This window comes from Saccopteryx bilineata, chromosome 1 (genome assembly GCF_036850765.1).
Source record: "Saccopteryx bilineata isolate mSacBil1 chromosome 1, mSacBil1_pri_phased_curated, whole genome shotgun sequence".
Taxonomy (NCBI): domain Eukaryota; kingdom Metazoa; phylum Chordata; class Mammalia; order Chiroptera; family Emballonuridae; genus Saccopteryx; species Saccopteryx bilineata.
In genome coordinates this window covers 185580600-185606037 of record NC_089490.1, presented here as the reverse complement: position 1 = coordinate 185606037, position 25438 = coordinate 185580600, and the positions used below count along the sequence as shown (strand labels likewise).

The window sequence follows — 25438 nt, the reverse complement described above, 5'->3', positions numbered from 1 at the left end:
TTAGTTTTCAGGCATTTGGTGAGACTTCCATGGTTTTTAGCTGTGATTAGAAATAAAATATCACACAGGGATTAATTAATTTGGAAGTTAGAATTGCTTGTGTTGGGACACCCCCCCCCTTCTTTTTACTTAATTGTGATAAGTAGGTAGAAAACAAGCATTCTTCCTTCTTTACAGTTGAGAATATTCAGGTCCCAAGAGAAAACTTGTTTCTTTTTACAGTCTAAAATCAAAACTAGTTAAGACTGAGCCCAAATGAGAAAACGGAGGCCTCCTGTTTCTCATTGAGGCAGGGCTCTTGCAGCAAAATCAGTTATGAAACGTTTTCATTTTTTTTGTCAGTGTCAGAGCCTTTGATGCTCTGTTCTCTCTCTTATTTCAGTTACTGAAAAAGGTGGGAGGACTTGATTATCTGTGTTAACTTTCCTACTGGAACTGGAGCCCTGACTGGTGGAGAAAGGCAGGTAGGAGATGGATGGAGACAGAGGTAGCAGAGGATGAGTGTGGATGGAGAGTAATCTGATGAATTAAAAACGAGTTGGTTTAATCAGGAGAAAAATCTTGTGTAGGGAGATGAAGAAGGATCATACTGAATGCATTTTGATAGGATTATTTAAGGTTCTGAAAATGTTAAAATATCAATCTTACTTGGACTGGATTTTCAGTTGCAAGGTGTAGCTGTTTTATATAGAAAGGGGAATTTACTAAAGAATATCAGTTAGATTGTATAGGGTTTGGGGCTGATCTTGGAAGACAGTCACCACTCTGTCACTGGGTATGAGCAGTACAGCCTGCACCAGCTACACCGCAGCCACTGGTGGCTGTTGGTACAACTGTCGCCTCTGAAAACTCATGTAGTGGCTACTACCCACTAGGATCTCTGGTCACTGGTTTTTGGGTGACAGTGCCTTGGCACCTTTTTCAAGGTTCTGTTTCAAGTAAAATAAGGACTATGTCTTCGCTGAACGGCGACTTTGCTGCTTTTCTTAACACTGGGATTGGAAAATAGAGTTGTCCCTTTAGTGTTATGAAATGGGAAGTATCTGTAAGGTCATGGGAGAAAATAGTGGGAATTCTCCTTTGTTCTCAGATAACACATTCCTCTGGGGTCAAGAAGACTTGGAATCCAGGCTTAAAATACTGAGGGCCTTGGGGAACTAACATAAATCCTTCTGTCTTACTAGACTCAGTCTGTTCTTGTTTGTCCTGAGCGATGAGAAAGGGGTGATTATTACTTATACACCGATTTATTATTATTATTATTATTTAGTATTTTTCTGAAGTTAGAAACCGGGAGGCAGTCAGACAGACTCCCGCATGCGCCCGACCGGGATCCACCTGGCATGCCCACCAGGGGGCGATGCTCTGCCCATCTGGGGCATCGCTCTGTTGCAACCAGAGCCATTCTAGTGCCTGAGGCAGAGGCCACAGAGCCACCCCCAGCGCCCGGGCCAACTTTGCTCCAATGGAGCCTTGCCTGTGGGAGGGGAAGAGAGAGACAGAGAGGAAGGAGAGGGGGAGGGGTGGAGAAGTGGAGAAGCAGATGGGCGCTTCTCCTGTGTGCCCTGGCCGGGAATCAAACCCAGGGACTCCTGCACACCACGCTGACGCTCTACCACTGAGCCAACCGGCCAGGGCCTTATTAATGGTTTTTACCTAGGCTTAGTCTTTAAAATATTGTTATTAAATACTGTATCATCAGATGTAATTGTGTCTTTGTTGCCTTTGTATTACATACGGGTTTTTGGCCCTACGCCCCATTCTCTTTAGAATTTACACCAGGACTTGGCCTTTGATCACCAATGTGGGAAGAATTGGAAGTAGTGTCAGTGGCTCCTCCCCACACGGGTCTGAGTCCCTGCTGATCAACCCTGGTGTCACCAGATCTCTCAGCTCCAGCTCGGACTGTGTGGCTCACTCTGCTTTTCCTTTTCTTTTTAGACATTTAATTTCTTGTATCCAAATGCCTACTGAAAAAGGACTTCAGACTTGACTAGTGGGGAAAATTTTAATCTCAAGACTATTTCCTACTGTTGTTCTTGTACTTTGGGTTGTGAAGTTCTAATGGGTTCTGTGGCTGGCTATCGCACACGATAAGGCAACACTGAAGTGTAGTTTGTACTTCTGCTTCTCCCAACTATATAGAATCCTGTACTCATAGAGATGGTGGGACTTCTGAGGTTTTAGAGCCAACTTTCCTTCTGTGCAGCAGTCTGTGACAGAGTGTCCTTGGAATTGGTCATCCAGCTTCTATGTGTTTATGTGAGGGGAGCGAGAGGTCATCACACTGCTTGGCCCATTGTAGGTGTTACTGCATTCTTCTTGGTGGTAAACCCAAATCTGGTTTAGAGCCTCTCACCATTAGGCCTGGTTCTGTCCTTTTTAAGCAAATCAAAATGATTTTTTACTTTTCCTATACAGTACTCATTTAATTTTATTAAGAAGGAGAGAGAGAGGGACAGATACGGGCAGATAGACAGGAAGCAAGAGAGATGAGAAGCATCAGTTTGTAGTTGCAGCACTTTAATTGTTCATTGATTGCTTCTCATAGATGCCTTGACCTGAGGGGGACTCCAGCTGAGCCAGTGACCCCTTGCTCAAGCCAGCCACCTTGGGCCCAAACCAGTGACCTTGGGCTTCAAGCCAGTGACCTTTGAGCTCAAACCAGCTACCTTTGGGCTGAAGCTGACAACCATGGGGTCATGTCTGTGATACCACGCTCAAGCTGGATGAGCCTGCATTCAAACTGGTGATATTGGGATTTTGAACCTGGGTCCTCAGCATACCAGGTCGATGCTCTATCCACTGCGCCAATACGTGGTCAGGCAGTACTTACTTAAATATTTAAAGGCAGCCTTCACATTCCCTCTAAATGTTCCCTTTATCCCCAGTCCCATTAAACATTTCTAGTTTTCTTACCTATCCCTTCTAAACCTTTTTAACATTCTGGTCACATTGTAGTTTTGCCCCATTTAAAAATATGCCTCTCTTGAAATGTTTTAACTGGACTATTAAGATAGACTCTAATCTTATGGGACAAAATTGAATGATTACGTTGTTCAAATTTGAACAGTATATATAACTTATATCTGTGTATGTTCATGATCTTCTAGGCTAACTTATGACTACGTTGGCATATGTATATGTTGACTCAAATTTTTGAGGGGGGGTGGTTTCAAGCCTTTATTAAAGCCCACTATTAAATTCAAATCAGCTGTTGTTCAGATACCATTCACACTTGAGCCTGTCTGCATTGATACCCAATAGACCTCTTGTCCCAGGCAGACTCTGTAGCACTACTTTGGAATCCTACTTTTCATCTTGACAGCTGATTGAACAGTGCTTCTCTCATTGAATTATTTCAGTCTTCCTTCCCAACTTCTTTTGTGTGGGAACATGCTGTGATCACATGCAGAGTTAGGATAACTATTAGAGACAGCAAGGCGCCCTAGGGTGAAAGCCCTGAGCGGACGGCGGAGAGTCCAGGGGCCTCTCTGATCCACACTGGAAACAGTGGGTGCTGGAAACAGCAAAACAGCAGGATAGCATTCAGCAACAGAAAATGTTTAGGCTTTCAGAACAGAGACTAGGAATCAGCATGTTCCTTGTACTTCACCCCCCTAACAATCTCTCCTTTTTGCTTCCTTGAGTTATCTGTACTTGTTAATACATACCTGAGTGAGGCTGGGGACAGGGCTTCAGTCCTTCTATCTGCTGACTGGGGCTCTGGCGTCCTTTTGGCCCATCAGTGCATTTTTCCTGGTCTCCAAGTAGTTTTTGTCATCGTGACAAGTGCTGCCCCGTGTGAAGAATGGGAACCAAACGACAGGTGTAGTTCCTGACTCCGAGTGTAGTCATTGTCTGCACGACAAGTTGTGCTCTGCCTGAGGAACGGAACCAAATGACAGGTGTAGTTCCCGATTCCGAGTGTAGTCATTGTCTGCACGACAAGTTGTGCTCTGCCTGAGGAACGGGAGCCAAATGACAGGTGTAGTTCCCGATTCCGAGTGTAGTCATTGTCTGCACGACAAGTTGTGCTCTGCCTGAGGAACGGGAGCCAAACGACGGGTTTACTGTGAGTGTAGTTTTTGTCTCTGTGACACTCTTGGTCCTCTGCAAATATGGTAAATGTATATTTAAAAAAAATGCCATCAGATAAGAGTCAGTGGAACATCTTAGGCCATGATACTCAAGATGATTCTCTCAGGCAGGGTTCAGTTAGCTATGGCTCATAGGCCAAGCCCATTTCCCCTCCTGGGTTTGTAAATGAAATTTTGTTGCAGTACAGCGAGGCTCATTTGTTTATATGATATAATATTCGTACCCTATATGTGACTGCTTTTGTGCTAGAATGTCGGAGTTGAGTAGTTGCAGCTGAGGCCATAGGGTGGCAAAGCCTAAATTATTTACCGCCTGGCCTTTTACAGAAAAAGTTGGCTGCCCCCTCTGCTGAGGTGAGAGCACTGAGTAATTCATATGCTGGTGTGGACGCATTCTGTTTCTAAGCAAGACTGTCCAAAACCCTCTCCAGGGCTCATCAGCCAGGGCCTTTCATGGCTTCTTTTTTTTTGTGGGTGGTTCAATTATTTTATGAGAAAGAAATATGTTATATATCCTCATATATATGCGAACATATAAAATCACATTCTGTTTTTGCCTTTTAAATTATCTGATTGATTTTTAACACGTTGGTTTTGAAAGCTTTCCTCAGTATTATTACTTCAGCTGTCTCTCTTAAATCGGGAAACTGTCATCACCAGAAATTGCCTTTAGAGTTGTAGGGGTAGCTCGATTTGGCATTCACTTGTTTCTGGGGAAGACTGATGTCTTGGCATTAGAAAACGTCAGTGACACTGATTACTAGCAGATATTATAGACTACGTCTGTGAGATTATAAAAGGAAGCGAGAGATTCCATGGAGTCTTCACTCTATTTTGAGAAAAAGACGAAAGCAATCCTTCTTGCTCAACCAGCGTTGCCTTACTGAACCATGTGGTAACTGCTTGATCATTTTGTTCTGGAATAGAATGCTTACAGTTCAGTCCACACGTTACATAATCGGGCTTTCTTAAAGAAAAATGATAATGAATTCTAAGTTTAGAAATATTTTCATCAATTTTTTTGTTTATTTTCGCTGAAGAATTGGATATCGTGGTATCTGTCACAACTACAACTTTCCTTGTTTTGGGTATTTACTTGTTGACCCACAAGTAAGACAGAAACTCCATATGTTCTTTTTCTATGCTAGTATTGGCCCCGGGGGTGGGGGTCAGCTATTGGCATCAACTTAATTCTTCCAAGTGGAAAGAAAATGGAATGACCTAAAAATTACTCTTGTGTAATCTTTGAGGCCTGGCCCTTTTGTGAAGGGCAGAGTATGGAGTTGTAGGGTTCACCTTTTAAAAGCCCTTCATCCATCCCCTTTCCTGATGCCTACACGAGCATTTCCTACGTTCTGATGGCTCATGGCGCCTATCTGATCCTGATTCGGGACTTCTTCAGCAGCTTTAGTGACACTGAATTGCTTGTAGTTTCAGGCCCTGAAATTGCTGTTTTCCCCCCTCTTCTTGCAGTCTTATCCTTTACATGGAGAACGCCTGTGCCCTGTTTCATGCTCAGCTCTGTGTTCTGCCCTTCAGGAAATCTTCTCTTCCTGGGCGGCTTCCTCCTCCGTGCAGCCTGCCAGTCCTGTGCACGCCGCATCATCTGATGTTGACCCAGGACGAACCCGACCACCCACCCACCCACCCACCTTCCCATTGCATTGCTAAAGGGAAATCTCCCCACAAGGCAGATGATTGGCTTCACAAACTCCTGCTCACCAATCTCCCAGGGCTGCGGCCCTGCTCAGGAATGGTTATGTTTCTGTTGGGAGTGCTTCTAAGCCACCGTTTGTAATGACTCCTCCGTGCATTCTCCTCTTTTCATTCATTTTCCCCGGAGCACGGACTCTGTAAGTGACCCTGCCTCGTACTTCATGGACCAAATGACAGTTTGGTAGCAGCTCCCTCAGATTCTCTTCCTGAAATTTGCAGACCCAGCTGTGCTGGGACTATCTCCTTCCTTATGTCCTGCTGTAGGGACGGAAGGGTCCCTACTCCTGTGACAGGTCAGCACCGTGCACAGACAGCAGGATCCCCTCTCCTCCCGTGCTTCCTGGCTCACACGGCCATGTAGATGTGTTCTCATCTTTTTTTTCTTTTTTTTTGTATTTTTCTGAAGTTGGAAATGGGGAGGCAGTCAGACTCCTGCATGCGCTCGACCGGGATCCACCTGGAATGCCCACCAGGGGGCGATGCTATGCGCAACTGGGGCGTTGCTCTTTTGCAACCAGAGCCATTTCTAGCACCTGAGGCAGAGGCCATGGAGCCATCCTCAGTGCCCGGGCCAACTTTGCTCCAATGGAGCCTTGGCTGAGGGAGGGGAAGAGAGAGACAGAGAGGAAGGAGAGGGGGAGGGGTGGAGAAGCAGATGGGTGCTTCTCCTATGTGCCCTGGCCGGGAATCGAACCCAGGACTCCTGCACGCCAGGCCGACGCTCTACCACTGAGCCAACCGGCCAGGACTGATATGTTCTCATCTTTCAAATGCTGATCTTCAATCTACCTTAAAAAAAACAAAAGACAAAGCCAGAAATATATCTTTACCTTGTGTTCCCTTTTAGCAGACGTCTTCTCTCTGCTCTGTCTTTCGTAGCCATCATGCTGGAGAAAGGTCATTTCCAAAGTGTCTCATCTTTCAGTCATGAACGACCTCAATGGTAGGTCTTTCTCAGATGTTATGAAGGTCTCATTTCTTCTTTAATTTCTCCTTAGCTCACTGTTACACCCCTTTCTTCTTTCATCCAGTGCTGTGGCAGCTTCTTCCCAATCTTCATTGCTGTTCTCTCCTCCGAATCTTCCTTTTGCTGACCGGCGGGCTGAGACCTTTCATTCTGTCCTCTACCACGTCCTACCTGTGAATGTCCATAGCTTCAGGTGCCATCCACCTGCAGATGGCTCCCAACTTGGCGTCTCTGATCGACACTTCTTTCCTGGGCTCTGGACTGTCTCTGTGTTACTAATCTTTTGAGTATCTTCCAGCTTCTCAAATTTAACACAATCCCTTACAACTTGGCTCCCAGCTGCTTTTCCTTAAAAGTTTTACTATTTCAGTAAATAGTATTCTTGCCTACTGAGTGGCTCATTCCAAAAAGTCTGGGAGTGAGCCGGGACACCCTCGCCTTTCCCACACTCAATCTGTCATTGGTGACTTTGCGTCCAGCTGCGAATCTCTCTCAACCTGTGCCCTATTCTCTATGACTGTGGTCACTACTCTACTCCAAGCCACCACTGCCTTTTGCCTGTACAGTTCTAGAAGCCTCCTGACGTCTTTCTCCTAATTTTTCTCACCACAAATATCTTTTTCTCAGAGAAGCTAACCAGCCCTCAAAGACCTAAATATTATGTGTTAATTGCCCGCTTAATACCCTTCAATGCAGTGTTTTTCAAACGCTGTCCCACAGATCACTACCAGTCCATGAGACATTTTATGCCAGCCCAGCGGTTGAAAAACATGGCTTTAGTGGTTTTCTGTCACACTGCAAATAACACCACTCACAAAAATTAGGGGACCAGGGAACGTGCAGATACTCCAGTACTTTCAGCCTTTTGTAGGGTGCATTTTCACCCATGAAATAAAAGTTGGTTTTGCATCTCATTTGCATCATCGAACAACTTTCTTTGATGTGTTGTTTGCTTTTCTGATGTTCTTGTTTAATAAAAAAAAAATGCTTCTTTTTTTTATTGCTTCATATTCATTTTGAAATATCCCCTAATTTTTGTGAGCAGTACACATAGAACTGTGTTCCGGGGTTCGCAGGGCTCTGCCTGTTCCATTCACTTCCTTGTTCTTTAGGTCCCGGCCATCCTGGCTTTTTACTTTTCTCTAATACCCTTCACCCCTTACCTTTGCCTCTGCTGCTCTTAGGCTGGAAATAGTGTCTCTTGCTCTTTGCACCACGAATCCCTTCTTCTCTTTCACATCGTAGCTGAATGTCATCCTTGGGTAAGGATGTCTCAGAGCACATGTATCCTTACAGCTCCTAGTGCAGTCTTCACTCCCCACATACATGTATCCTTACAGCTCCTAGTGCAGTCCTCACTCCCCACATACATGTATCCTTACAGCTCCTAGTGCAGTCCTCACTCCCCACATACATGTATCCTTACAGCTCCTAGTGCAGTCTTCACTCCCCACATACATGTATCCTTACAGCTCCTAGTGCAGTCCTCACTCCCCACATACATGTATCCTTACAGCTCCTAGTGCAGTCCTCACTCCCCACATACATGCATCCTTACAGCTCCTAGTGCAGTCCTCACTCCCCACATACATGTATCCTTACAGCTCCTAGCGCAGTCTTCACTCCCCACATACATGTATCCTTACAGCTCCTAGCGCAGTCCTCACTCCCCACAGACCTGCTTTCCTCCCTCCTCAGGAGTTACTAGAACTCACTGTGACACAGTGACTTACGTGTCCCTGTAGCCACTGGCTGTCTCTGCTCCTCGACAGGAACAATACTTGTCTTGTTCATAGTTGTGTCTCCAGCCACCAGCACTGAATACTCAACAGATAATTGCTTCATGAAGGACAGTTTTTCAAGATGGCTGCTCAGAATAAGGAAGTCTGGTTTGGTACTTCTGTTGCTGTGTCATGTGGTGGTTAAGCGTGGGCTCACACTTACATGATTTTGAATCCCTGTTTCCATCCTCTGTGAACTTGAGCAGCTATTACTGGTGTGCTGACTTCCCTCTGGAGTGGACCAGCCTCCACGGATGATGTACGCTTAGCATGCAGGTTTATTCAGAAACACTGGGAGGCAGAGGTGATGTTGTTTCTCATAGAAGTGTGCCTTCAATGAATTTGAGACACTGTATGTCCGTTGGATCATTTTTGACACGTATGGCAGCCCCTTCCATGTCTGCTTTCCAGCTTGGAACTTGGGGGCGTTCCATACTGTTTGGGGTAGTTGGTTGTTCCCTTCTTTGTGGTTAAGTATGAAGAGCTTTGGTTTGCCATTGTTGTGGGTCACATGGTCCACATGGAGAAAGAATAACATTAACATATTTTGAAGATGATCACTGTTCCTTTGGCTAGCTGTTGCTTTTATTTTATTTTAGTTTTTAAGAGAGAGAGAGAGGATTAACACAGGGACAGACAGGCGGGAAGGGAGAGAGATGAGAAGTATCAACTCGTAGCGGCACCTCAGTTGTTCATTGATTGGCTTCTCATGTGTGCCTTGATGGGGGCTCCATATGAGCCTGTGATCCTGCACTCAAGCTGGCGACCTCAGGGTTTTGAACCTGAGTCCTCAGCATCCCAGGTCAATGCTGTGTCCACTGCACCACTACCTGGTCAGGTGCTAGTTCTTAAATTTCCTTTTAGATCTCTGTTGCCCCAGCAAATGGCCAGGGTGGGAGTAAGTGGAACCCAGTTGCTGGCCTGGGGATGAGAGTTCAGATTCTGGGTGTCATCTCTTTTTTTTGAGAATTGCCCATTGCACAGCATATATGAGTGGTCTCGTCAGGAGAATTCCTTGCATAATGAAACACGGCGAAAGAACCTTTAGTTAAGTGAAGAATCCTTTGCTCTTCTAAGTCACTTTTTTTTCCTCTGTAATTTTTAGCTTGATTTCAAGGGGCTTTTTTTGGGTAAAAATAGGGGTGACACATTGTTATAAAGTGTTTTGAGGTTTCCTTTCCAATTCTGGATATTTCTGGTCTCCTGAGAAAGCCATTCCTCACCAGCATAGCGATGTTAAATACTTTCCCCTTCAGCGACTGTTTCTTTTTATTTGCGCTCCAGCATAGTTTGTTGCAGATTCTATCCTAAAGTGAAAGCCCCAGACCAACCAGGATAAGAGTGGGTACGGTTGTGGCTGAGTCTGTGTGTGGCTCCCAGTATCTGCCCTGACTCTTGACCTCCGACCTCTGGTGACTCCCCACAGGACTTCTCAGCATTGAAGGGCAGACTGCCTGTATTTAAACTTGTAGCCACAAATCTAGCCCTTTACGTGATGTACCGTATTTCCCCATGTATAAGATGCACCATTTCCCGAAAAATTTGGGGTCTAAAAATTGGGTGCGTCTTATACAGTGGTTGTAGGGTTTTTTTTTAACTTGCATTTCCCGCTTTTTCGCGTTTGTTTTTGGGCTCATTGTTGAAGACAGTGATTTGTCACCAGACATAGATGAGGACAAGCTAATGGATGGGACTTTTGACAGCGATGAGCAGTTGTATGAATTTTGTGATGAATAAAACATGAGTTCAATAACTTTACGTAAATACATTTTCTTTCAAATTTTGGGCCCCAAAATTAAGGTGTGTCTTATACATGGGAGCAGTCTTATATATGGGGAAATATGGTAATGCAGTCTGATAACTATTAAAGGTCTATAATTGACTTTTAAATTTTTGAGGAGGAGGAGGAGGGGGAAAAAAGCCCTCAAACAGAAGTGTTCTATTAGTGGATGTGACAGACCCCTTTGTTGTGTAAAGACAACCCTCTGCTACTTGCAGGAGAAGGAGGTGTGTGGAGCTGTGAGGCAGGTTCCCTGGCACGTGGCTCCGCCTCCTCTTCCCTGAAAATATTTGTGGAGATCCTGTGTGTTAATAAATGGAGGAGGGATTCAGTGGCTAACCGTGGTGGGGTGAGATAAAGCCGTAGCACATGTTGTCCATTTTCTTTCTGGGTGGGGTGGGTGAGGGAAATGAAACCCTCCCCTTTTTCCTTTTTGGAAACCTAACCAGATGTTCCTTTGTTATCACTCTTGTTCTCTAGGCATTAAGTGTAACTGAAACTCTGATAAAGCCCTTGGAAAAATTCCGGAAGGAGCAACTGGGAGCTGTAAAGGTTTGTGTCTAACTCGGGTTCACATGTGAACTGGGGGAAAGCCCCCTCTGTGGCTTCTCTCCTGTGAACTGGGGGCGGGCCCCCTCTGTGGCTTCCCTCCTGTGAACTAGGGGCGGGCCCCCTCGGTGCCTTCCCGCCTGTGAACTAGGGACGGGCCCCCTCTGTGGCTTCCCTCTAGCTTCCCTGGGCTCTGCCTCCACATTGGGCCACCTTGGAGGGATGTTGGCATAAACCATCTGTTGTTTTGTTTTACATGTGCCTTAACCCCTTGGGGGTGCAGGATGGGATATGAAACCAGAAAAAAAACACCTGGACAGGGACAGTAAAACCTCTAGTAATTTTCTTGGGCCACACTATTCTATGTAGAATTTAAAAAAAATCTTTAATGAAACAACACATCTACCCAGAGGGTGAGCATCCTCTCTGCGGGGCGTGCAGCTCTGTCCAGGGACCTCAGTTTTATGGAGGCATGCAATATCGCAGTGGGGTTAGAGGGCTGTGGAGAAGCTTGAAAACACCGCTCCACCAGCCATGATGCCACGGAAGTTGGGAAGGCACGATGAGGTTATTGGGATGTCATCTCCTTCAGTTTAGCAAAACGTTATTGCTGATGTGGTCATAGGTGCTGGGGAGCCCACCCTGGGGGAGCCACACTGCACTCAGGGGTGGGGTCCTGAGCCAGGATCCTGGGAGTATCTCAGTGATGTCACCACAGGGAGCCTGGGGTATACTTAGCCACTACTGAAGTGTTCTTTAGAACTGAACTTTAAAATTATCCCAGAGAAATAAATTCCACCAACTTTTCCTGAATTTGGTTCATGTACTGGAGGGAGAAAAAGTAGCATTCTGTGTGTTGTTAAGCATTTATAGCTTGGCCCAAGGAGAAGAAAATAACATCAATTTTAGGTAGGGGAGAGAGTTTTTATTTATATTTGTTTTTTCCCCCCCCATATGGCTTGGGTATGTGTGGTGTTTATCATCCTAAATAATACACTATTGACTTTTTTTTTTTTTTTTTTTTTTTTTTGGTAAAAATTAACATGGTGGCCTCTTTGGCTATACCTACACAGACGGGCCCAAACAGTGCCCAGCTTTTGGTTGCTATTTATGGAATTGGTTTTCTTTTACACGATTTGTTGAACTGTTAGACACAGGAAATGGAAAATGAATGTGACTTCATGATTAAATGTTTTCTTGTTATTGACTGTCCACCCTACTGGGTTTTTCTAAACTTCTGACCTTGGGTTTTCTGTTGACCCCTTCCCTCTGTCCTGTGTTCCCAGCTTCTGATGTTATCCTTGTTCCAACTATACCCTATAAAGCAACTTGCAAAATGGCCATATTAAAAGGAGAGGTTATTTGAATAGTTGTAGTTTTTATGCCTGGAGCTGGTTAGGGGCCAAATTCTATTCCGAAGTCCCCCTTTTTTATTTCTTCATTGTCTCTTAAGGAGTCACCCTCCATTCTTGTTCTGTCTGGGCAGTGGGTGTGGTGGCCGTCATAGCTACTGATGTTACCTTCGAGGAGACCAGTCATTGTGGGTCACAGGAAGAGGCCTTTTTGTTTTTACTGGCAGTTTTGTATAGTATAATAAACAATAGAGGAAGGTGATTTTCTCGCAATATATAAACATCTCTCTTTTATTAGCCTATTAAGTCTCTAAAAGAAAAAAAACCCAAAACAAAACTGTGCTTTATTTTTTTATATTCTAGTAGTCTTGACTCTGTCTTACTTTCTAAGGTAGCTAATAAATAACCAATACTACTGATATTTCTATAAGAACCAAGGAAAGGTTTGAAATCTGGGCATTTGATTATTTTCCACATCTGTGCTTCCTAAACATTCAGTCATACTTTGACAAGCATGAGGTCTTGTTCCACTAGTTTATCTACTTACCTGGGATACTGAAAAACAGACAGACTTGATTCTCTTAAGTGAAAGATCTTTGAAATGGCTTGAAGTGGTTTCCATGCGGGGATTGGAAACAAAAATGTCTATAAAAGTTGATCAGAGCAGAACTTTTTTTGGATGTACATGTCAAAATGTTGATCTTTTCTTTTCCCTCTCCTTTCCCCGTCTGGTACTGCCCTTTGTGTGGAAGCTCTTTCAGTTCTCTCTGCTCTTTCCTCCAGCCAGCAGAATCCCAGTGACATGTTGAACGTGTGGCTTGATCGTCACCTAAACCCCTGGATGGTTTTGTACACTGGATCAAATGCATCGAGGTCTTTTTCTGCCGTTTGCTTCTCTTTTTTCTGCCATTTTTTCTCCTGCCGTCATCTCTGGTTTGGGCTGACCCTCCATGCTGTGGCTTCTGCTGCCTTCTCGTCTCTGTTTTGAAAGGCTCCATTTTCCACTGGAGGATGCAGCTGGGTCTTTGCTGGGTCACACCAGGTTGCTGGTCTGTTTTCTTCCAGGCCGAGCCCAGCTCTTACCTCTTCTGAAGCTCTGCCACCTCCCCCAGGAATTTGTCACTTATTCCCCAGTGTCTTTCAGCACATTGTCACGCTGCAGGCACCAAAAGAATGTTGGAGCCAAATGGATTGGGTAGAAACCCTGAGAAATGCCAGGACTCAGTAAGAGTGAGGCTGGAGAACTTAGAATTGCCCTTTCAGATGGTCAGGCCTTTGAGACCTGAAAGTGTGGCTCCCAGCCAGCAGCAGCCTGCAGGGGTCACCTGGGTGTGGCTGACTTCTAGTGATGGTGGAACCTATTGCCATGCCTTTTTGTGCCTGGCCTGTGGTGGTGCAGTGGATAAAACATCAACCTGGAATGCTGAGGTCGCTGGTTTGAAACCCAGCCTTGCATAGTCAAGGCACATATGGGAGTTGATGTTTCTTGCTCTTCTTCTTTCTCTCTCTCTCTCTAAAATATATATATATATATATATATATATATATATATATATATATATGTATGTAAATAGAATCTAAAAAAATAAAGAAATAAACATTGGTTTGCCAAGAGCCAGTTACCATTTTAATTTGATAGAATAAAACATTTAACCAGAAGGGTTGAAAAAATTATGTTCCATTCCAGCATTATAACTTACTGCCTCAGCTGTTACCAGCCAGCTGCTAAGGCCAAATTTGTTTCTTTCCCAAGACTCTCTAATGACTAAATGTTTAATAAAAATTGATGTTTGAGATTCTATAAATGATGGCAAAATATGGATGAAAAAGCAAATCTATGTGAATAACGTAAACTTTTTTTCAACTACATTTTGCATTCAATTTTATTTTGTATTAGTTTCAGGTGGACAGCATGGTAGTTAGAAAATTATATACTTTACGAAGTGTTCCCCCTTGATATTTCCAGGACCCACCTGGCCCCGTACATAGTTATTACGATATTATTGAGTAATTTCTTAAATTGTGATAAAGCAGAAAAGAATATTGATTTAATCTAATGATTTTTATTTTCCATTTTAGTAGTAGAATACTTACTATTGCTTATCATATGGCATAGTGTGAGAGGTCCTGGAATACAATTATGAATTAAACCACTAGCTGGCTTTTATGAAATTGGCAGTTGTATGGCCAGGGGCCACTGCTGTCGGCGTTGTTCAAGTGCAGGTTCCCATTGAATTCGGGCAGACAGTAAAGAAACAGTGGAGCCAAAAAATAGTGGGCCATTCCTTTATTCTAGTCTCACACCAGCAGGAAAACACTTCCCTTTCACTTAGGGCTCCCGTAGCCACTCACACATTCTCCGGTTCCACAACCAGGAGAATCTCTTCTGTTTTTTCCTAGAATCAAAGGTCTCACCAGTCTCAGTCACCTCTGGTTCCCCATCTGCACACCTTCTCCCTTCTCCTCCCTGCACAAACTGGCTTCCCCTTCAGCATGCTGCCATCTTGGCTTCCTACTCCTCTGCCATGTTGGCTTCCCTCCTCTTTCTCCTTCTCCTCCTTTCTCTTCTCTCTAAACTTTTCTGGCACCAAACCTCTCCTCCAGCAACATTAGCATAACAATGGCCCTTCCCAAGCAGGAAGGTAATTGGCAATTTCCCAGATCACATACCTGGGCAGCGCCATTTTTAACAGTAAGAGTGGGGAAACTAAAAATTCATATTTTACAAACTCATTTGCCCAACAGCAGTTCTGTGGGGAGACTGCAAATAGGAAAGCAAAGAAACAAACATCCCCAAAGCAACATGCTGTGATAGGCATGGATGCTCGGAACACACCCTTTCCCCACGGCGTGGAGGGCCAGGAGAATCTTTCAGGAAGACCTGATTCTTCCTCCTTCAAATTCTGTGTCTGCCCCTTAAAAGCTGTGATTTGGGGCAAGTACCGCAAGGCCTGTAAACCTTAGTGTCTCGATCTTTAAAATGAGACCAGTGACAGCTGTCTCAGAGGTTATGTGAGGACTAAATGCATTTGACATGTGTTTCCCATGTCTGGTGCAGGGCCTAGCGCAGTGGTCGGCAACTCATGAGTCAGCAGAGCCAAAGCAACAGGTACGACAATTGAAATTTCTTTATGAGAGCCAAATTTTTTAAACTTAAACTATATAGGTAGGTACATTCCTCATCAAGGTAGCACTTGCATTTGGTATTTTGTGGAAGAGCCACACTCAAAGGGCCAAAAAGCCGCATGTGGCTCACGAGCTGCGATTTGCCGACCAGGGGCCTAGCATATGTACTTAAACAGTTATTTTCCCGTTTATGGTTTGCTCCGGATGAGCTAGCCAAGCAAGAACCAGAACGGTTTCGTCCACTCTCTGCATGCTAGGTTCAGAGGTGAAATGCCAGGGCACTGTGGCTTAGCTTATACCCCTCCTGGCCAAGTACTAGTGCCCCGTGATAGACAGGTGACTGGATCAACTGCCTTGTGGGTGTTGCTGTAACCACAGGTTCCCTGCCTCCATCCATCCATCCATCCATCCCTCCATCCCTCCATCCCTCCCTCCTTCATCTCTCTCTCCCTGCCTCCCTCCTCCTCTGACAGAACAGATGTCTCCTGGACCCCTGCTGGATGTGGGGAGAAAAGTTGGATTCTCGTTTCCGGGAAGAGGCTGAAGGAGCTTAAAGGAGAGGGGAAGGGAGGGATTCCTAAAGCAGATGAGTCAAGTAGCGTCTGGTGCAGGAGTTAAGGATGGGTGCTATTGTCCTCACGGGGGTGGGGGCTGGCCTGTCACAGAAGAGGGGGCATCTCACCTGGGCTGTAGGGTGTTGGTTGACCAAGGGAAACTCCAGTTGGCTTGGATATATAGGCATTTGTTTTAAAAGTGTCCCTGCTGGTATATTACAGGCAGCAGAGATCTTGTTTCTTGTGTGTAGTATTACCCCACCTCTTTTTTTTTTTTCTTCCTACAGAGACAGAGAGAGAGTCAGAGAGAGGGATAGCTAAGGACAGACAGGAATGGAGAGATAAGAACCATCAATCATCAATTTTTCATTGTGGTGCTTTAGTTGTTCATTGATTGCTTTCTCATATGTGCCTTGACCGTGGGCCTTCAACAGACAGAGTAGCCCCTTGCTTGAGCCAGAGACCTTGGGTCCAAACTGGTGAGCTTTTGCTCAAATCAGATGAGCCCGCACTCAAGCTGGTGACCCTGGGGTCTCGAACCTGGGTTCTCCACATCCCAGTCCGACGCTCTATCCACTGCGCCACCGCCTGGTCAGGCCCCATCTCTTAATGAAATAAAAAAGGAGAGTGAGTCAGCACCTCTAAGAAAGTATGTACCTGAGCTCTTCCCTACACTAGCTATATTATGTTTATAGTTTGAAAATAAGCCTTTCATTTCCTCCTCCTAAAATATTTGTAAAATACCAAAAAATTTTTAAAAGTTACCTGGTCACTTAAAAAAAATTCTCTCCCGCCCTTTTTTTTTTCCTGAACTATTTTTTTTTCTCCATTTTTCTGAAGCTGGAAACAGGGATAGACAGTCAGACAGACTCCCGCATGCGCCCAACGGGGATCCACCCGGCACGCCCACCATGGGGCGATGCTCTGCCCACCAGGGGGTGATGCTCTGCCCATCCTGGGCGTCGCCATGCTGCGACCAGAGCCACTCTAGCGCCTGAGGCAGAGGCCACAGAGCCATCCCCAGCGCCCGGGCCATCTTTGCTCCAATGGAGCCTTGGCTGCGGGAGGGGAAGAGAGAGACAGAGAGGAAAGCGCGGCGGAGGGGTGGAGAAGCAAATGGGCGCTTCTCCCATGTGCCCTGGCCGGGAATCGAATCCGGGTCCTCCGCACGCTAGGCCGACGCTCTACCACTGAGCCAACTGGCCAGGGCAATTCTCCCCTTTTTTTAAAAAACAAAACAAAAAAAATTCTAGTAGTTTGTAGAAATGTGGACAATTCACAATTACATTCAAGTGTTTGTGAATTCTTTATATGTTGTTCATCCATTTTAACATAGGAATACTAATGTGTGATTTTAGCAAAAAAAAATTGCTTAATATGGAATGTTTCTATTAAGTGAGAGGTGGGGAGGCCGAGAGACAGACTCCCACATGTGCCCCACCTAGAATCCACCCAGCAAGCCCACTACAGGGTGATGCTCTGTCCATTTGGGGCCACTGCTCTATTGCTTGGCAACTGAGCTGTTTTAGCACCTGAGGTGAGGCCATGGAGTCATCCTCAGCACCCAAGACCAGCTTGCTAGAACCATTCGAACCATGGCTATGGGAGGGGAAGAAAGAGAGAGAGAATGGGGAAGGGGCGGAGAAGCAGATGGTCACTTTTCCTGTGTGCCCTGACTGGGAATTGAACCTGGGACATCTACATGCCAGGCCAGTGCTCTACTGCTGAGCCAACCCACCAGGGCTTTAATATGGAATGTTTTATGTGTTATGAATATTTACTTTTCTTACATTTTAATTTCATTGTCTCCCTGCTCTGTTGTTTGCCTGTTGGTTTGTTTATATATCAAGAAGTTCTTAAGGCTTCTTCTGTTGCTTTTTTGTTTAGAAGTATGTTCTCTCCTGTTATCTATAAAAATACTTTATATATATATATATTTTTTTAAATTATTTTTTCATTTTAGAGGAGAGAGAGAGAGAGAGAGAGAGAGAGAGAGAGAGAAGGGGGGAGGAACAGGAAGCATCAACTCCCATATGTGCCTTGACCAGGCAAACCCAGGGTTTTGAACCGGCGACCTCAGCATTTCCAGGTCGGTGCTTGATCCACTGCACCACCCAGGTCAGGCCTAAAAATACTTTTTTTTAATGACTTTATTTTTTACTTTGACTCTTCCAATCCATCTGGAATTAATTTTGATATGAGATGTGATTCTCATTCTATTTCCAAACAGTTAACCAATTGCTCCATAACCATTGGTTGAATTTAATATAGATATACACATCTATCTATATATGTATATATAAAAATATATATGTATATATTTTACCCAGTGATTTGTAATGACACCTTTAAATATATAATTTCTAATGTATTCAAAAGACCTACCTGACCAGGCGGCTCAATGGATAGAGAGTTGGACTGGAACACAGATGATCCTGGTCAAATCCCTGAGGTCGCTGGCTTGGGCGTGAGGCTCAGGCTTGAGCACAGGCTCAGCAGCATGAGCGTGTGGTCACTGGCTTGCGCAAGGGGTCACTTGCTCTGCTGTCGCCACCCCAGTCAAGGCACATGTAAGAAAGTATTCACTAAACAACTAAGGAGCTGCAGTGAAGAATTGATGCTTCTCATCTCCCTCCCTTCCTGTCTGTCTGTCCCTATCTGTTCCTCTCTCTGGCTCTGTCACAAAAAAACAAAACAAAAAACAAACAAAAAAAATCTGATTATTTAAAATCTGGTTCTTAGGGTTTATGAGTCTCCTCTACCATTTATATAGTGTGCATCTTATTTGACTGATTATTCTGGTTAAGTAATAGGTCTTTACTATTCTTTTCTTCATGTGAGATTTCATAAGTGATCACAAGTGGACCACCTATGAATCATATTTAACCTGTGAACATACTTCTGTTTGGCTTAGTCATGTCAAAAGCTTGAAAAAAATTGTTGCCACTATTTAAAAGTCACTGGGATTTTCAGCTCCTCCAGAAAAACCAGAGGACACGGCCTGTGTGCGGGGCCTGTATTCCCCTGGGGTAGACATTGGCTGGGGCTGCATTGGGGCTGCCCACCCCTTTGCCTCTGCAATGGGGAAGGCTTATTGCCCCACCTGCTTTGATGAGTTCCACTTCAGGCTTGCTTTAGTCATTATGTTACTACCTGACTTGCGCTTGAGTTTGTAATGCAGGTTTATAAAAAAGATTTTCCTGCCCTGGCCGATTGGCTCAGTGGTAGAGCGTCGGCCTGACGTGCGGAAGTCCCAGGTTCGATTCCCGGCCAGGACACACAGGAGAAGCACCCATCTGCTTCTCCATCCCTCCCCCTCTCCTTCCTCTCTGTCTCTCTCTTCCCCTCCTGCAGCCAAGGCTCCATTGGAGCAAAGATGGCCCGGGCGCTGGTGATGGCCCCATGGCCTGTGCCTCAGGCGTTACAGTGGCTCTGGTCGCAACAGAGCGACGCCGCAGATGGGCAGAGCATCATCCCCTGGTGGGCGTGCCAAGTGGATCCTGGTTGGGCGAATGCGGGAGTCTGTCTGACTGCCTCCCCGTTTCCAACTTCAGAAAAATACAAAAAAAATAAAAGTTTTTCTTTTGTATTTAATTTGAACCTTGATAGAACCTTTCTCTTATGTTTCTCACTTTGTTTTATATATAATCCATGCATATATGCATATGTGTCCTCTATTGTAGTATTAAAGAAACATGCATATTGTTTCAGCACAAAAAGTTGTATTAGCACAAAGAAACAAGAATTGTCTCTAAGGGTGCTGAGAGCAAATGCGGAAAGAAATGGTTCTCTAAGTCCCACGACTCAGTAGCATTCGTATAATGCTATACCCTGTGTAAATGAATGTATTTCCACCTCTGATTGGTGGGTTTTGTGTTGTTTCTTGGCTACATTCCTTCTTCACAGAGCCTTGCTAGCACTATTTTCTTTCATTCCAAACTTGAGCCACGTGGTCATTTCCGTACGCCAGAGTGGTAGACAGTGCTGGGTGCTCTGATGCTGCTTTTAGCATCGCTCCTTCTTTTGTCCTGTGCTGTTCTTTAGATGAAATCATAGGAGGAAACGTTTCCAGTATTCCTAGTAGGTAGTGATCTGCAAATATAATGGAATTCTTTACCCTGTGATCGTGCACGGCAGCATTCTTGTTGTAAACGCAGCAGCATGACTTCTGTTCCTGTTCCCTTTAAACCCGGGAAACTGGTATCTCAGACAATGCAGAGAGTCTGTGCAGCTGGAACCCTAAGTAGCCATGACTAGCACCCTAGTCTCCTGACACCTGAGCCAGAGTGTATGCTACAATCTCAGCTTTTTAAAATAGAGATTTGGAAGTAATGGCCATATGTTTGTCGTTAACTTGGAGTAGAAATGGGGAGGTACTGCAGTTCCTGGGTCTCTTCTCCATCAGGGTGGGGTCTTCAGGTGAGCTGGAGGCGTTTCAGTCCTCAGTCCCCCCACAGTAGTTTGTAGTCACGCATGGTGAAAAAGAAAGGGATGACTGCGAAGGAATAGAATTTACGTGCTTTCATTCCATCTCTTTGCCCAGTAGGAAAAGATCATACCAGAAAGAGCTGGACTAGTTCGTTATGTTTGTTTTAAGAAACGGAAGTTGGAACAGAGGGCAGAGAATGTTCCTTGCCAGGAGGCCTTGGCGAGTCTGGGAGAGCTTGGAGTTAATGGAAATATTTGGACAGCGTGAGGACAGAGTGTGCTCTCATTGGTGCTCAGAATGTTTATGGCACATCTGCTTAAGTTGACAAGCAGGGTTAGCGGAGATAGTCTGTCTTCTCTGCATTTTTTTTTTTTTCTGAAGCTGGAAACGGGGAGAGACAGTCAGACAGACTCCCGCATGCGCCCGACCGGGATCCACCCGGCACGCCCACCAGGGGCGATGCTCTGCCCACCAGGGGGCGATGCTCTGCCCCTCCGGGACGTCGCTCTGCCGAGACCAGAGCCACTCTAGCGCCTGGGGCAGAGGCCAAGGAGCCATCCCCAGCGCCCGGGCCATCTTTGCTCCAATGGAGCCTTGGCTGCGGGAGGGGAAGAGAGAGACAGAGAGGAAGGAGGGGGGTGGTGGAGAAGTAAATGGGCGCTTCTCCTATGTGCCCTGGCCGGGAATTGAACCCGGGTCCCCCGCACTCCAGGCCGACGCTCTACCGCTGAGCCAACCGGCCAGGGCTTCTCTGCATTTAAAATGTTGGTTGCTTGTTTTCTCAGAAAGCTCCTATGTAGCAAAAGAAAGCATGTGCTAGTTCTAGGCAGTACCTGGAGGACAGCTGCAATGTTACCTGCAGGGTCTCGGTACCAGTATGTCAGGATTATTTTAGGCCCTTCAGATGGTGTTCTAGAAATCACTGCTAGGGTTGGGAAAGGTGCTGACATTTCCAGTCAAAGAGCTGATTGATTGTTGCAGTCATACTGGAGACAATTAGGGAGAACCTTTCCCAATATTTTTCCTGTGTGGTGATGATTATTCCTTTATGTATAAAAAGTTACTCAGTTTTAAATGAGTTCCATTTTTATGCCAAAATCTATAGCAAGTTGGCTTTTTTAAGCTTTGTGTTCTTTAAGAAATTTTAAAAAGCTTTATGTCTTTAAAAAATTTTTTTTAATGTGGGACAAGTGACACAGCATTAATTCTACACACTGATGAATATGAAGAGTTGAAAAATAATAGGCTTGGAAAAAAGCTCATTCAAGGGGGCAAAGGAAAAGATAAGTGACTCTTCAATTCTAATGCTGTTTGTTGATTACTAACACGGTAGCCTGGGTACAGATAGATTTTTCTGGAAACTTCATCCCACGCAGTAGTACTTCCTTTTATTTTCAGATATTTTGCCTATTTTGAGCTTCCCAGTGGATTTACTATGTGCATGCATTTTCCCTGTTTAATCCCAGTGCTTGTGTTTTTCTGATTTGTAGGAAGAAAAAAAGAAGTTTGACAAAGAAACAGAGAAGAACTATAGCCTAATTGATAAACATTTGAATTTATCAGCGAAAAAGAAAGACTCCCATTTGCAAGAGGTATTGTTTTTTATTTTTCTATTCATTCATTTCTAAAATTTAATAAGCGGTGCATGTCTCTTTATTGAATTTAGCAGGGTGACATTGGTTAATAAGACTCTATAGGTTTCGAGTGCACAATTCTATACTATAGCGTGAATATATTGCATTGCGTGTTCACCACCCCAAGTCAATTCTCCTTCCATCACCGTATATTATATTTGCATGTCTTTTGTTTTTGAAGGTGCTTTTTCTTCTGAAGCCTTTTCATCTCAGGTTATGAGAGATGGAAAAAGATGATTATGTATTCTCTTGAATTAAGGAGAAAGTTGTGAAACTAGACACCCAATAATTGGTACATCTGACAGTGAGCCATTCAGTATGGACTCAGAGTATTACAGTCTTTGGTTCTCAGCTTACATTCATGGGAACAATTTCAACCAGCATTCCTGAAGAACAGATACATTATTTTCAGGAATAGATTCATTAGTTGGCTTTCAAGATTTCTTGAAGAGATGAATTGAACTTCACTAAGTTCTTGTACCATTTGGCTTCTGTGTGAAGGTAGTATCAGCCTTATTTAATGCTAAAGATGCAGGAGGTTTCGCTCCATTGGGAAGGGAACATCTGTTTTACTTTTGTTAATGGACTCTTGTTTTTTTTTTTTGAGGGAGCCATATGTAAGGAGAAAGGAATTTATATCATACCTCTCATTTTTCTCTTTGTCTTTTCAAAATTTCCTGCCATGTGCTTTTTCTCTGATACACTTGAATTCGAACTCAATGGTTTCCAGGTTGGAACATGTGCTTTTGTTAAAAATAATGCTGTTTGCAGCTGTTAGGCTCTTGACTCATCCTACAAAAGTGTGTTTTCTTTATTTTTCTCATTTGTTTATTTTTAAACACATAAGGAATCTGGGCACAATCTACCACTGCAATATGCATTTTTTGAGTCATCATTAAAAAGACACTAACAACAGAAACTCTTGTACCAGCCTGGGTTGGTTTTACTTATTTTTTAATGTCAGAAACTGCAGTTGCACAATGTGTGTGGTCATGTTGACATTACCCATATGTTACATTTTCTTTTGTCTCTTCAATACCTTCGCCTGACGTTTGACAGTTTGTAACAGAGGAAGGCACTTTCTGTCCTTAATCCTCACTACAATACTGTGGTAGGTAGGGCTCTCTCTTCTCTTCAGTGGGAAGTAGGAAACCACAAACCGGTTACATCACGTCTGCTCCTTCATCCCCTACCCCGTCGGTTTTCAGCTTTGCAACGACAGCTGTAGCTTTTACAGGCTTTCCTTCGGCTCCCTCCCTCCTCCCCTCCGCTCTGTTTTCAGGTATCCTGAAGGGATTTCCATGCCCTGAGTTCATTTTCATGTCCGCTTCACTCTCCAGTTAGGGGTCTCATCCTCCACATGGCACAGGCAGAATCTGTAGGGTCACCCACACCCTTTCCCTCCTATCCCCACCCAGCCTGTCGGTGTCTGTCTTCTTTAGTTCCAGAATGTACTCAGAATGCGGCCGTTTCTCCCAACCACCGTCGCCCTGGCCTAGCTGCCGGCCTCTCTCAGCAGATTACGGCAAAAGCCTCGCCTCTAGATGGGTCTTCCTGCTGCCACCCACGTGTTCCTACAGTTTATTTTCTGTACAGCACGCAGAGCGAGCCTTCGTGTTGTTTCTTTTCTCCACATCCTTGTCACAGAGGCCCGGGCCCCCACCCTGCCCGCCGCCCACAGGGACCACCTGGCTCTGGCTGGACTGGGCAGTGGGCTCCGTGCTCCAGGCCTTGGGCTTGTTCTTTTTACTGCCTGTACGTTTCTCACCCAGGTCTGCAGGCCTCACTCCTTCCCACACTGTTTCGGGCCTTCTGCAGTCAGAGGTTACCTTATTAGGAGTTTTCCCTGACCATTCCTGCAATGAATGCACAGAGCTCAGGGAAGCCCTTACTTAAGTTTACCGTTTGTTATAAAGGCTCATGTAAAGGATACAGATGAACTGCCCGATCAAGATCAAGAAGTGACCCCTGGGCGAAGTCTGGAAGGGTGGGTCCCAAGTACAGAGGTTTCTGTCTCCATGACACTGGGGTGTGTACCCTCCCGGCCTGTAGATGCACTCACCAGCGTGGATGCTCACCAGCTCTTATTTAAGAGTTTTATGGGGCTTAATCTGTAATCCCCTCGCCCCCATCCCATCTCCAGAGGCGGGGCTGGAGCTGAAAGTTTCAGTCCCCTGATCCCTGTCTCAGGTGTTCTCTGCAGGGGCTGCTTGTGTGGTAAGAGGCACTCCCAGTGCTCAGGAAATATCACGGGTCGTAGGAGCTTTGTGCCAGGAACCTGGGACCCAGGCCAAACATACTTATTATTGCAGCACGTACGTAGTGATTGTCTCTTAGACTTGAGTCAGGCTAAGGAGCGTGCTGTAGGTAGAATTTGGGTGTTTGTGCCACTGTTGTATGTGACGGGCCATTGACAATGTTGGTGATTTATTCATGTGGCACCCAGCCCAGCAGTTCTGAACAGTCAGAACAGTTACGGGGGTGTGGACAGGAGTTGGCTGGAAATGCTAGGGTCATTGCAGTATCACAAGCAACCAGGTGAATCTGCTAAGATAAAATGAAAAAAAACTCCAAAACAAACAAAAAGAAAACAAACCCTTGGTAAATCTGACTTTGGTGCAATTTTCTTGAAGGACATTTCCCAATAATAATAACATGAAGAATCTACTCGTAGCTCCTCTTACCTTTGTTAAATACCCAACAAAATTACATTATTTTTGCTGAGAGTTGTACCTGTTAACTGCTGAACTATCAAAACTCTGGTTTTTAGAAGTATAAAAATACCATGATTCTGAAGAGAGGTAGAAATTCTCATTTTGGCTTAGTTACACTCTTATTTTGACATTTAAACATTATTTTGCTTAAAATCATTTGATGCTAAAATTTTTTTATTATATGTTAATTACTTAACAGTCATCCCGCCCCAATTTTTTTAAGTTGTTGCAGTAAACTATCTAAACATGAAATTTACAATTTTAATTATTTCCAAGTGTACAATTAAGTGGCATTCAGTACATTCACATAGTAGGGCAACCATCATTACCATCCATTTCCAGAATATCTTTGATCTTTCTAAACTGAAATTGTGTTACTCATTTAGTAATGACTCCCCATTTTCTCCTCCACTCCCCACCCCCAGCCCCTGGCAAGCACCACTTTGTTTTCTGTCTCTCTAATTTGACTGTCTTAGGCACTCTTGTAAGTGGGGTCATACCCTATTGGTCCTTTTGTAACTTGCTTATTTCGCTTTGTGTCGTGTCTTCAAGGTTCATCCATGTTGGAACATGGGTCAGAGTTTTCCTCCTTTCTGAAGCTGAGAAACATTCCATGTTATGTAAATACCACATTCTCTTTATCCGTTCGTCTTTTGGTGGATACTTGGATCGCCCTCACATTATAGCTTCTGTGGATAATGCGGCCATGACCCTGGGTGTGCAAACATCCATTGAG

The 25438-nt window shown here is 44.6% G+C and overlaps 1 protein-coding gene across 2 annotated transcripts in view; it reads left to right on the top strand.

The window, feature by feature from the left end:
* The window catches only part of ARHGAP10 (Rho GTPase activating protein 10), a 294328-nt gene that overhangs the window by 99119 nt on the left and 169771 nt on the right, over nucleotides 1–25438 (top strand). For both annotated transcript variants that reach the window (XM_066281188.1, XM_066281179.1), the window contains exons 4-5: nucleotides 10825–10896; nucleotides 21845–21946. In XM_066281188.1, the coding sequence (XP_066137285.1) occupies nucleotides 10825–10896; nucleotides 21845–21946 (174 nt within the window). The remainder of the gene's footprint in view (nucleotides 1–10824; nucleotides 10897–21844; nucleotides 21947–25438) is intronic.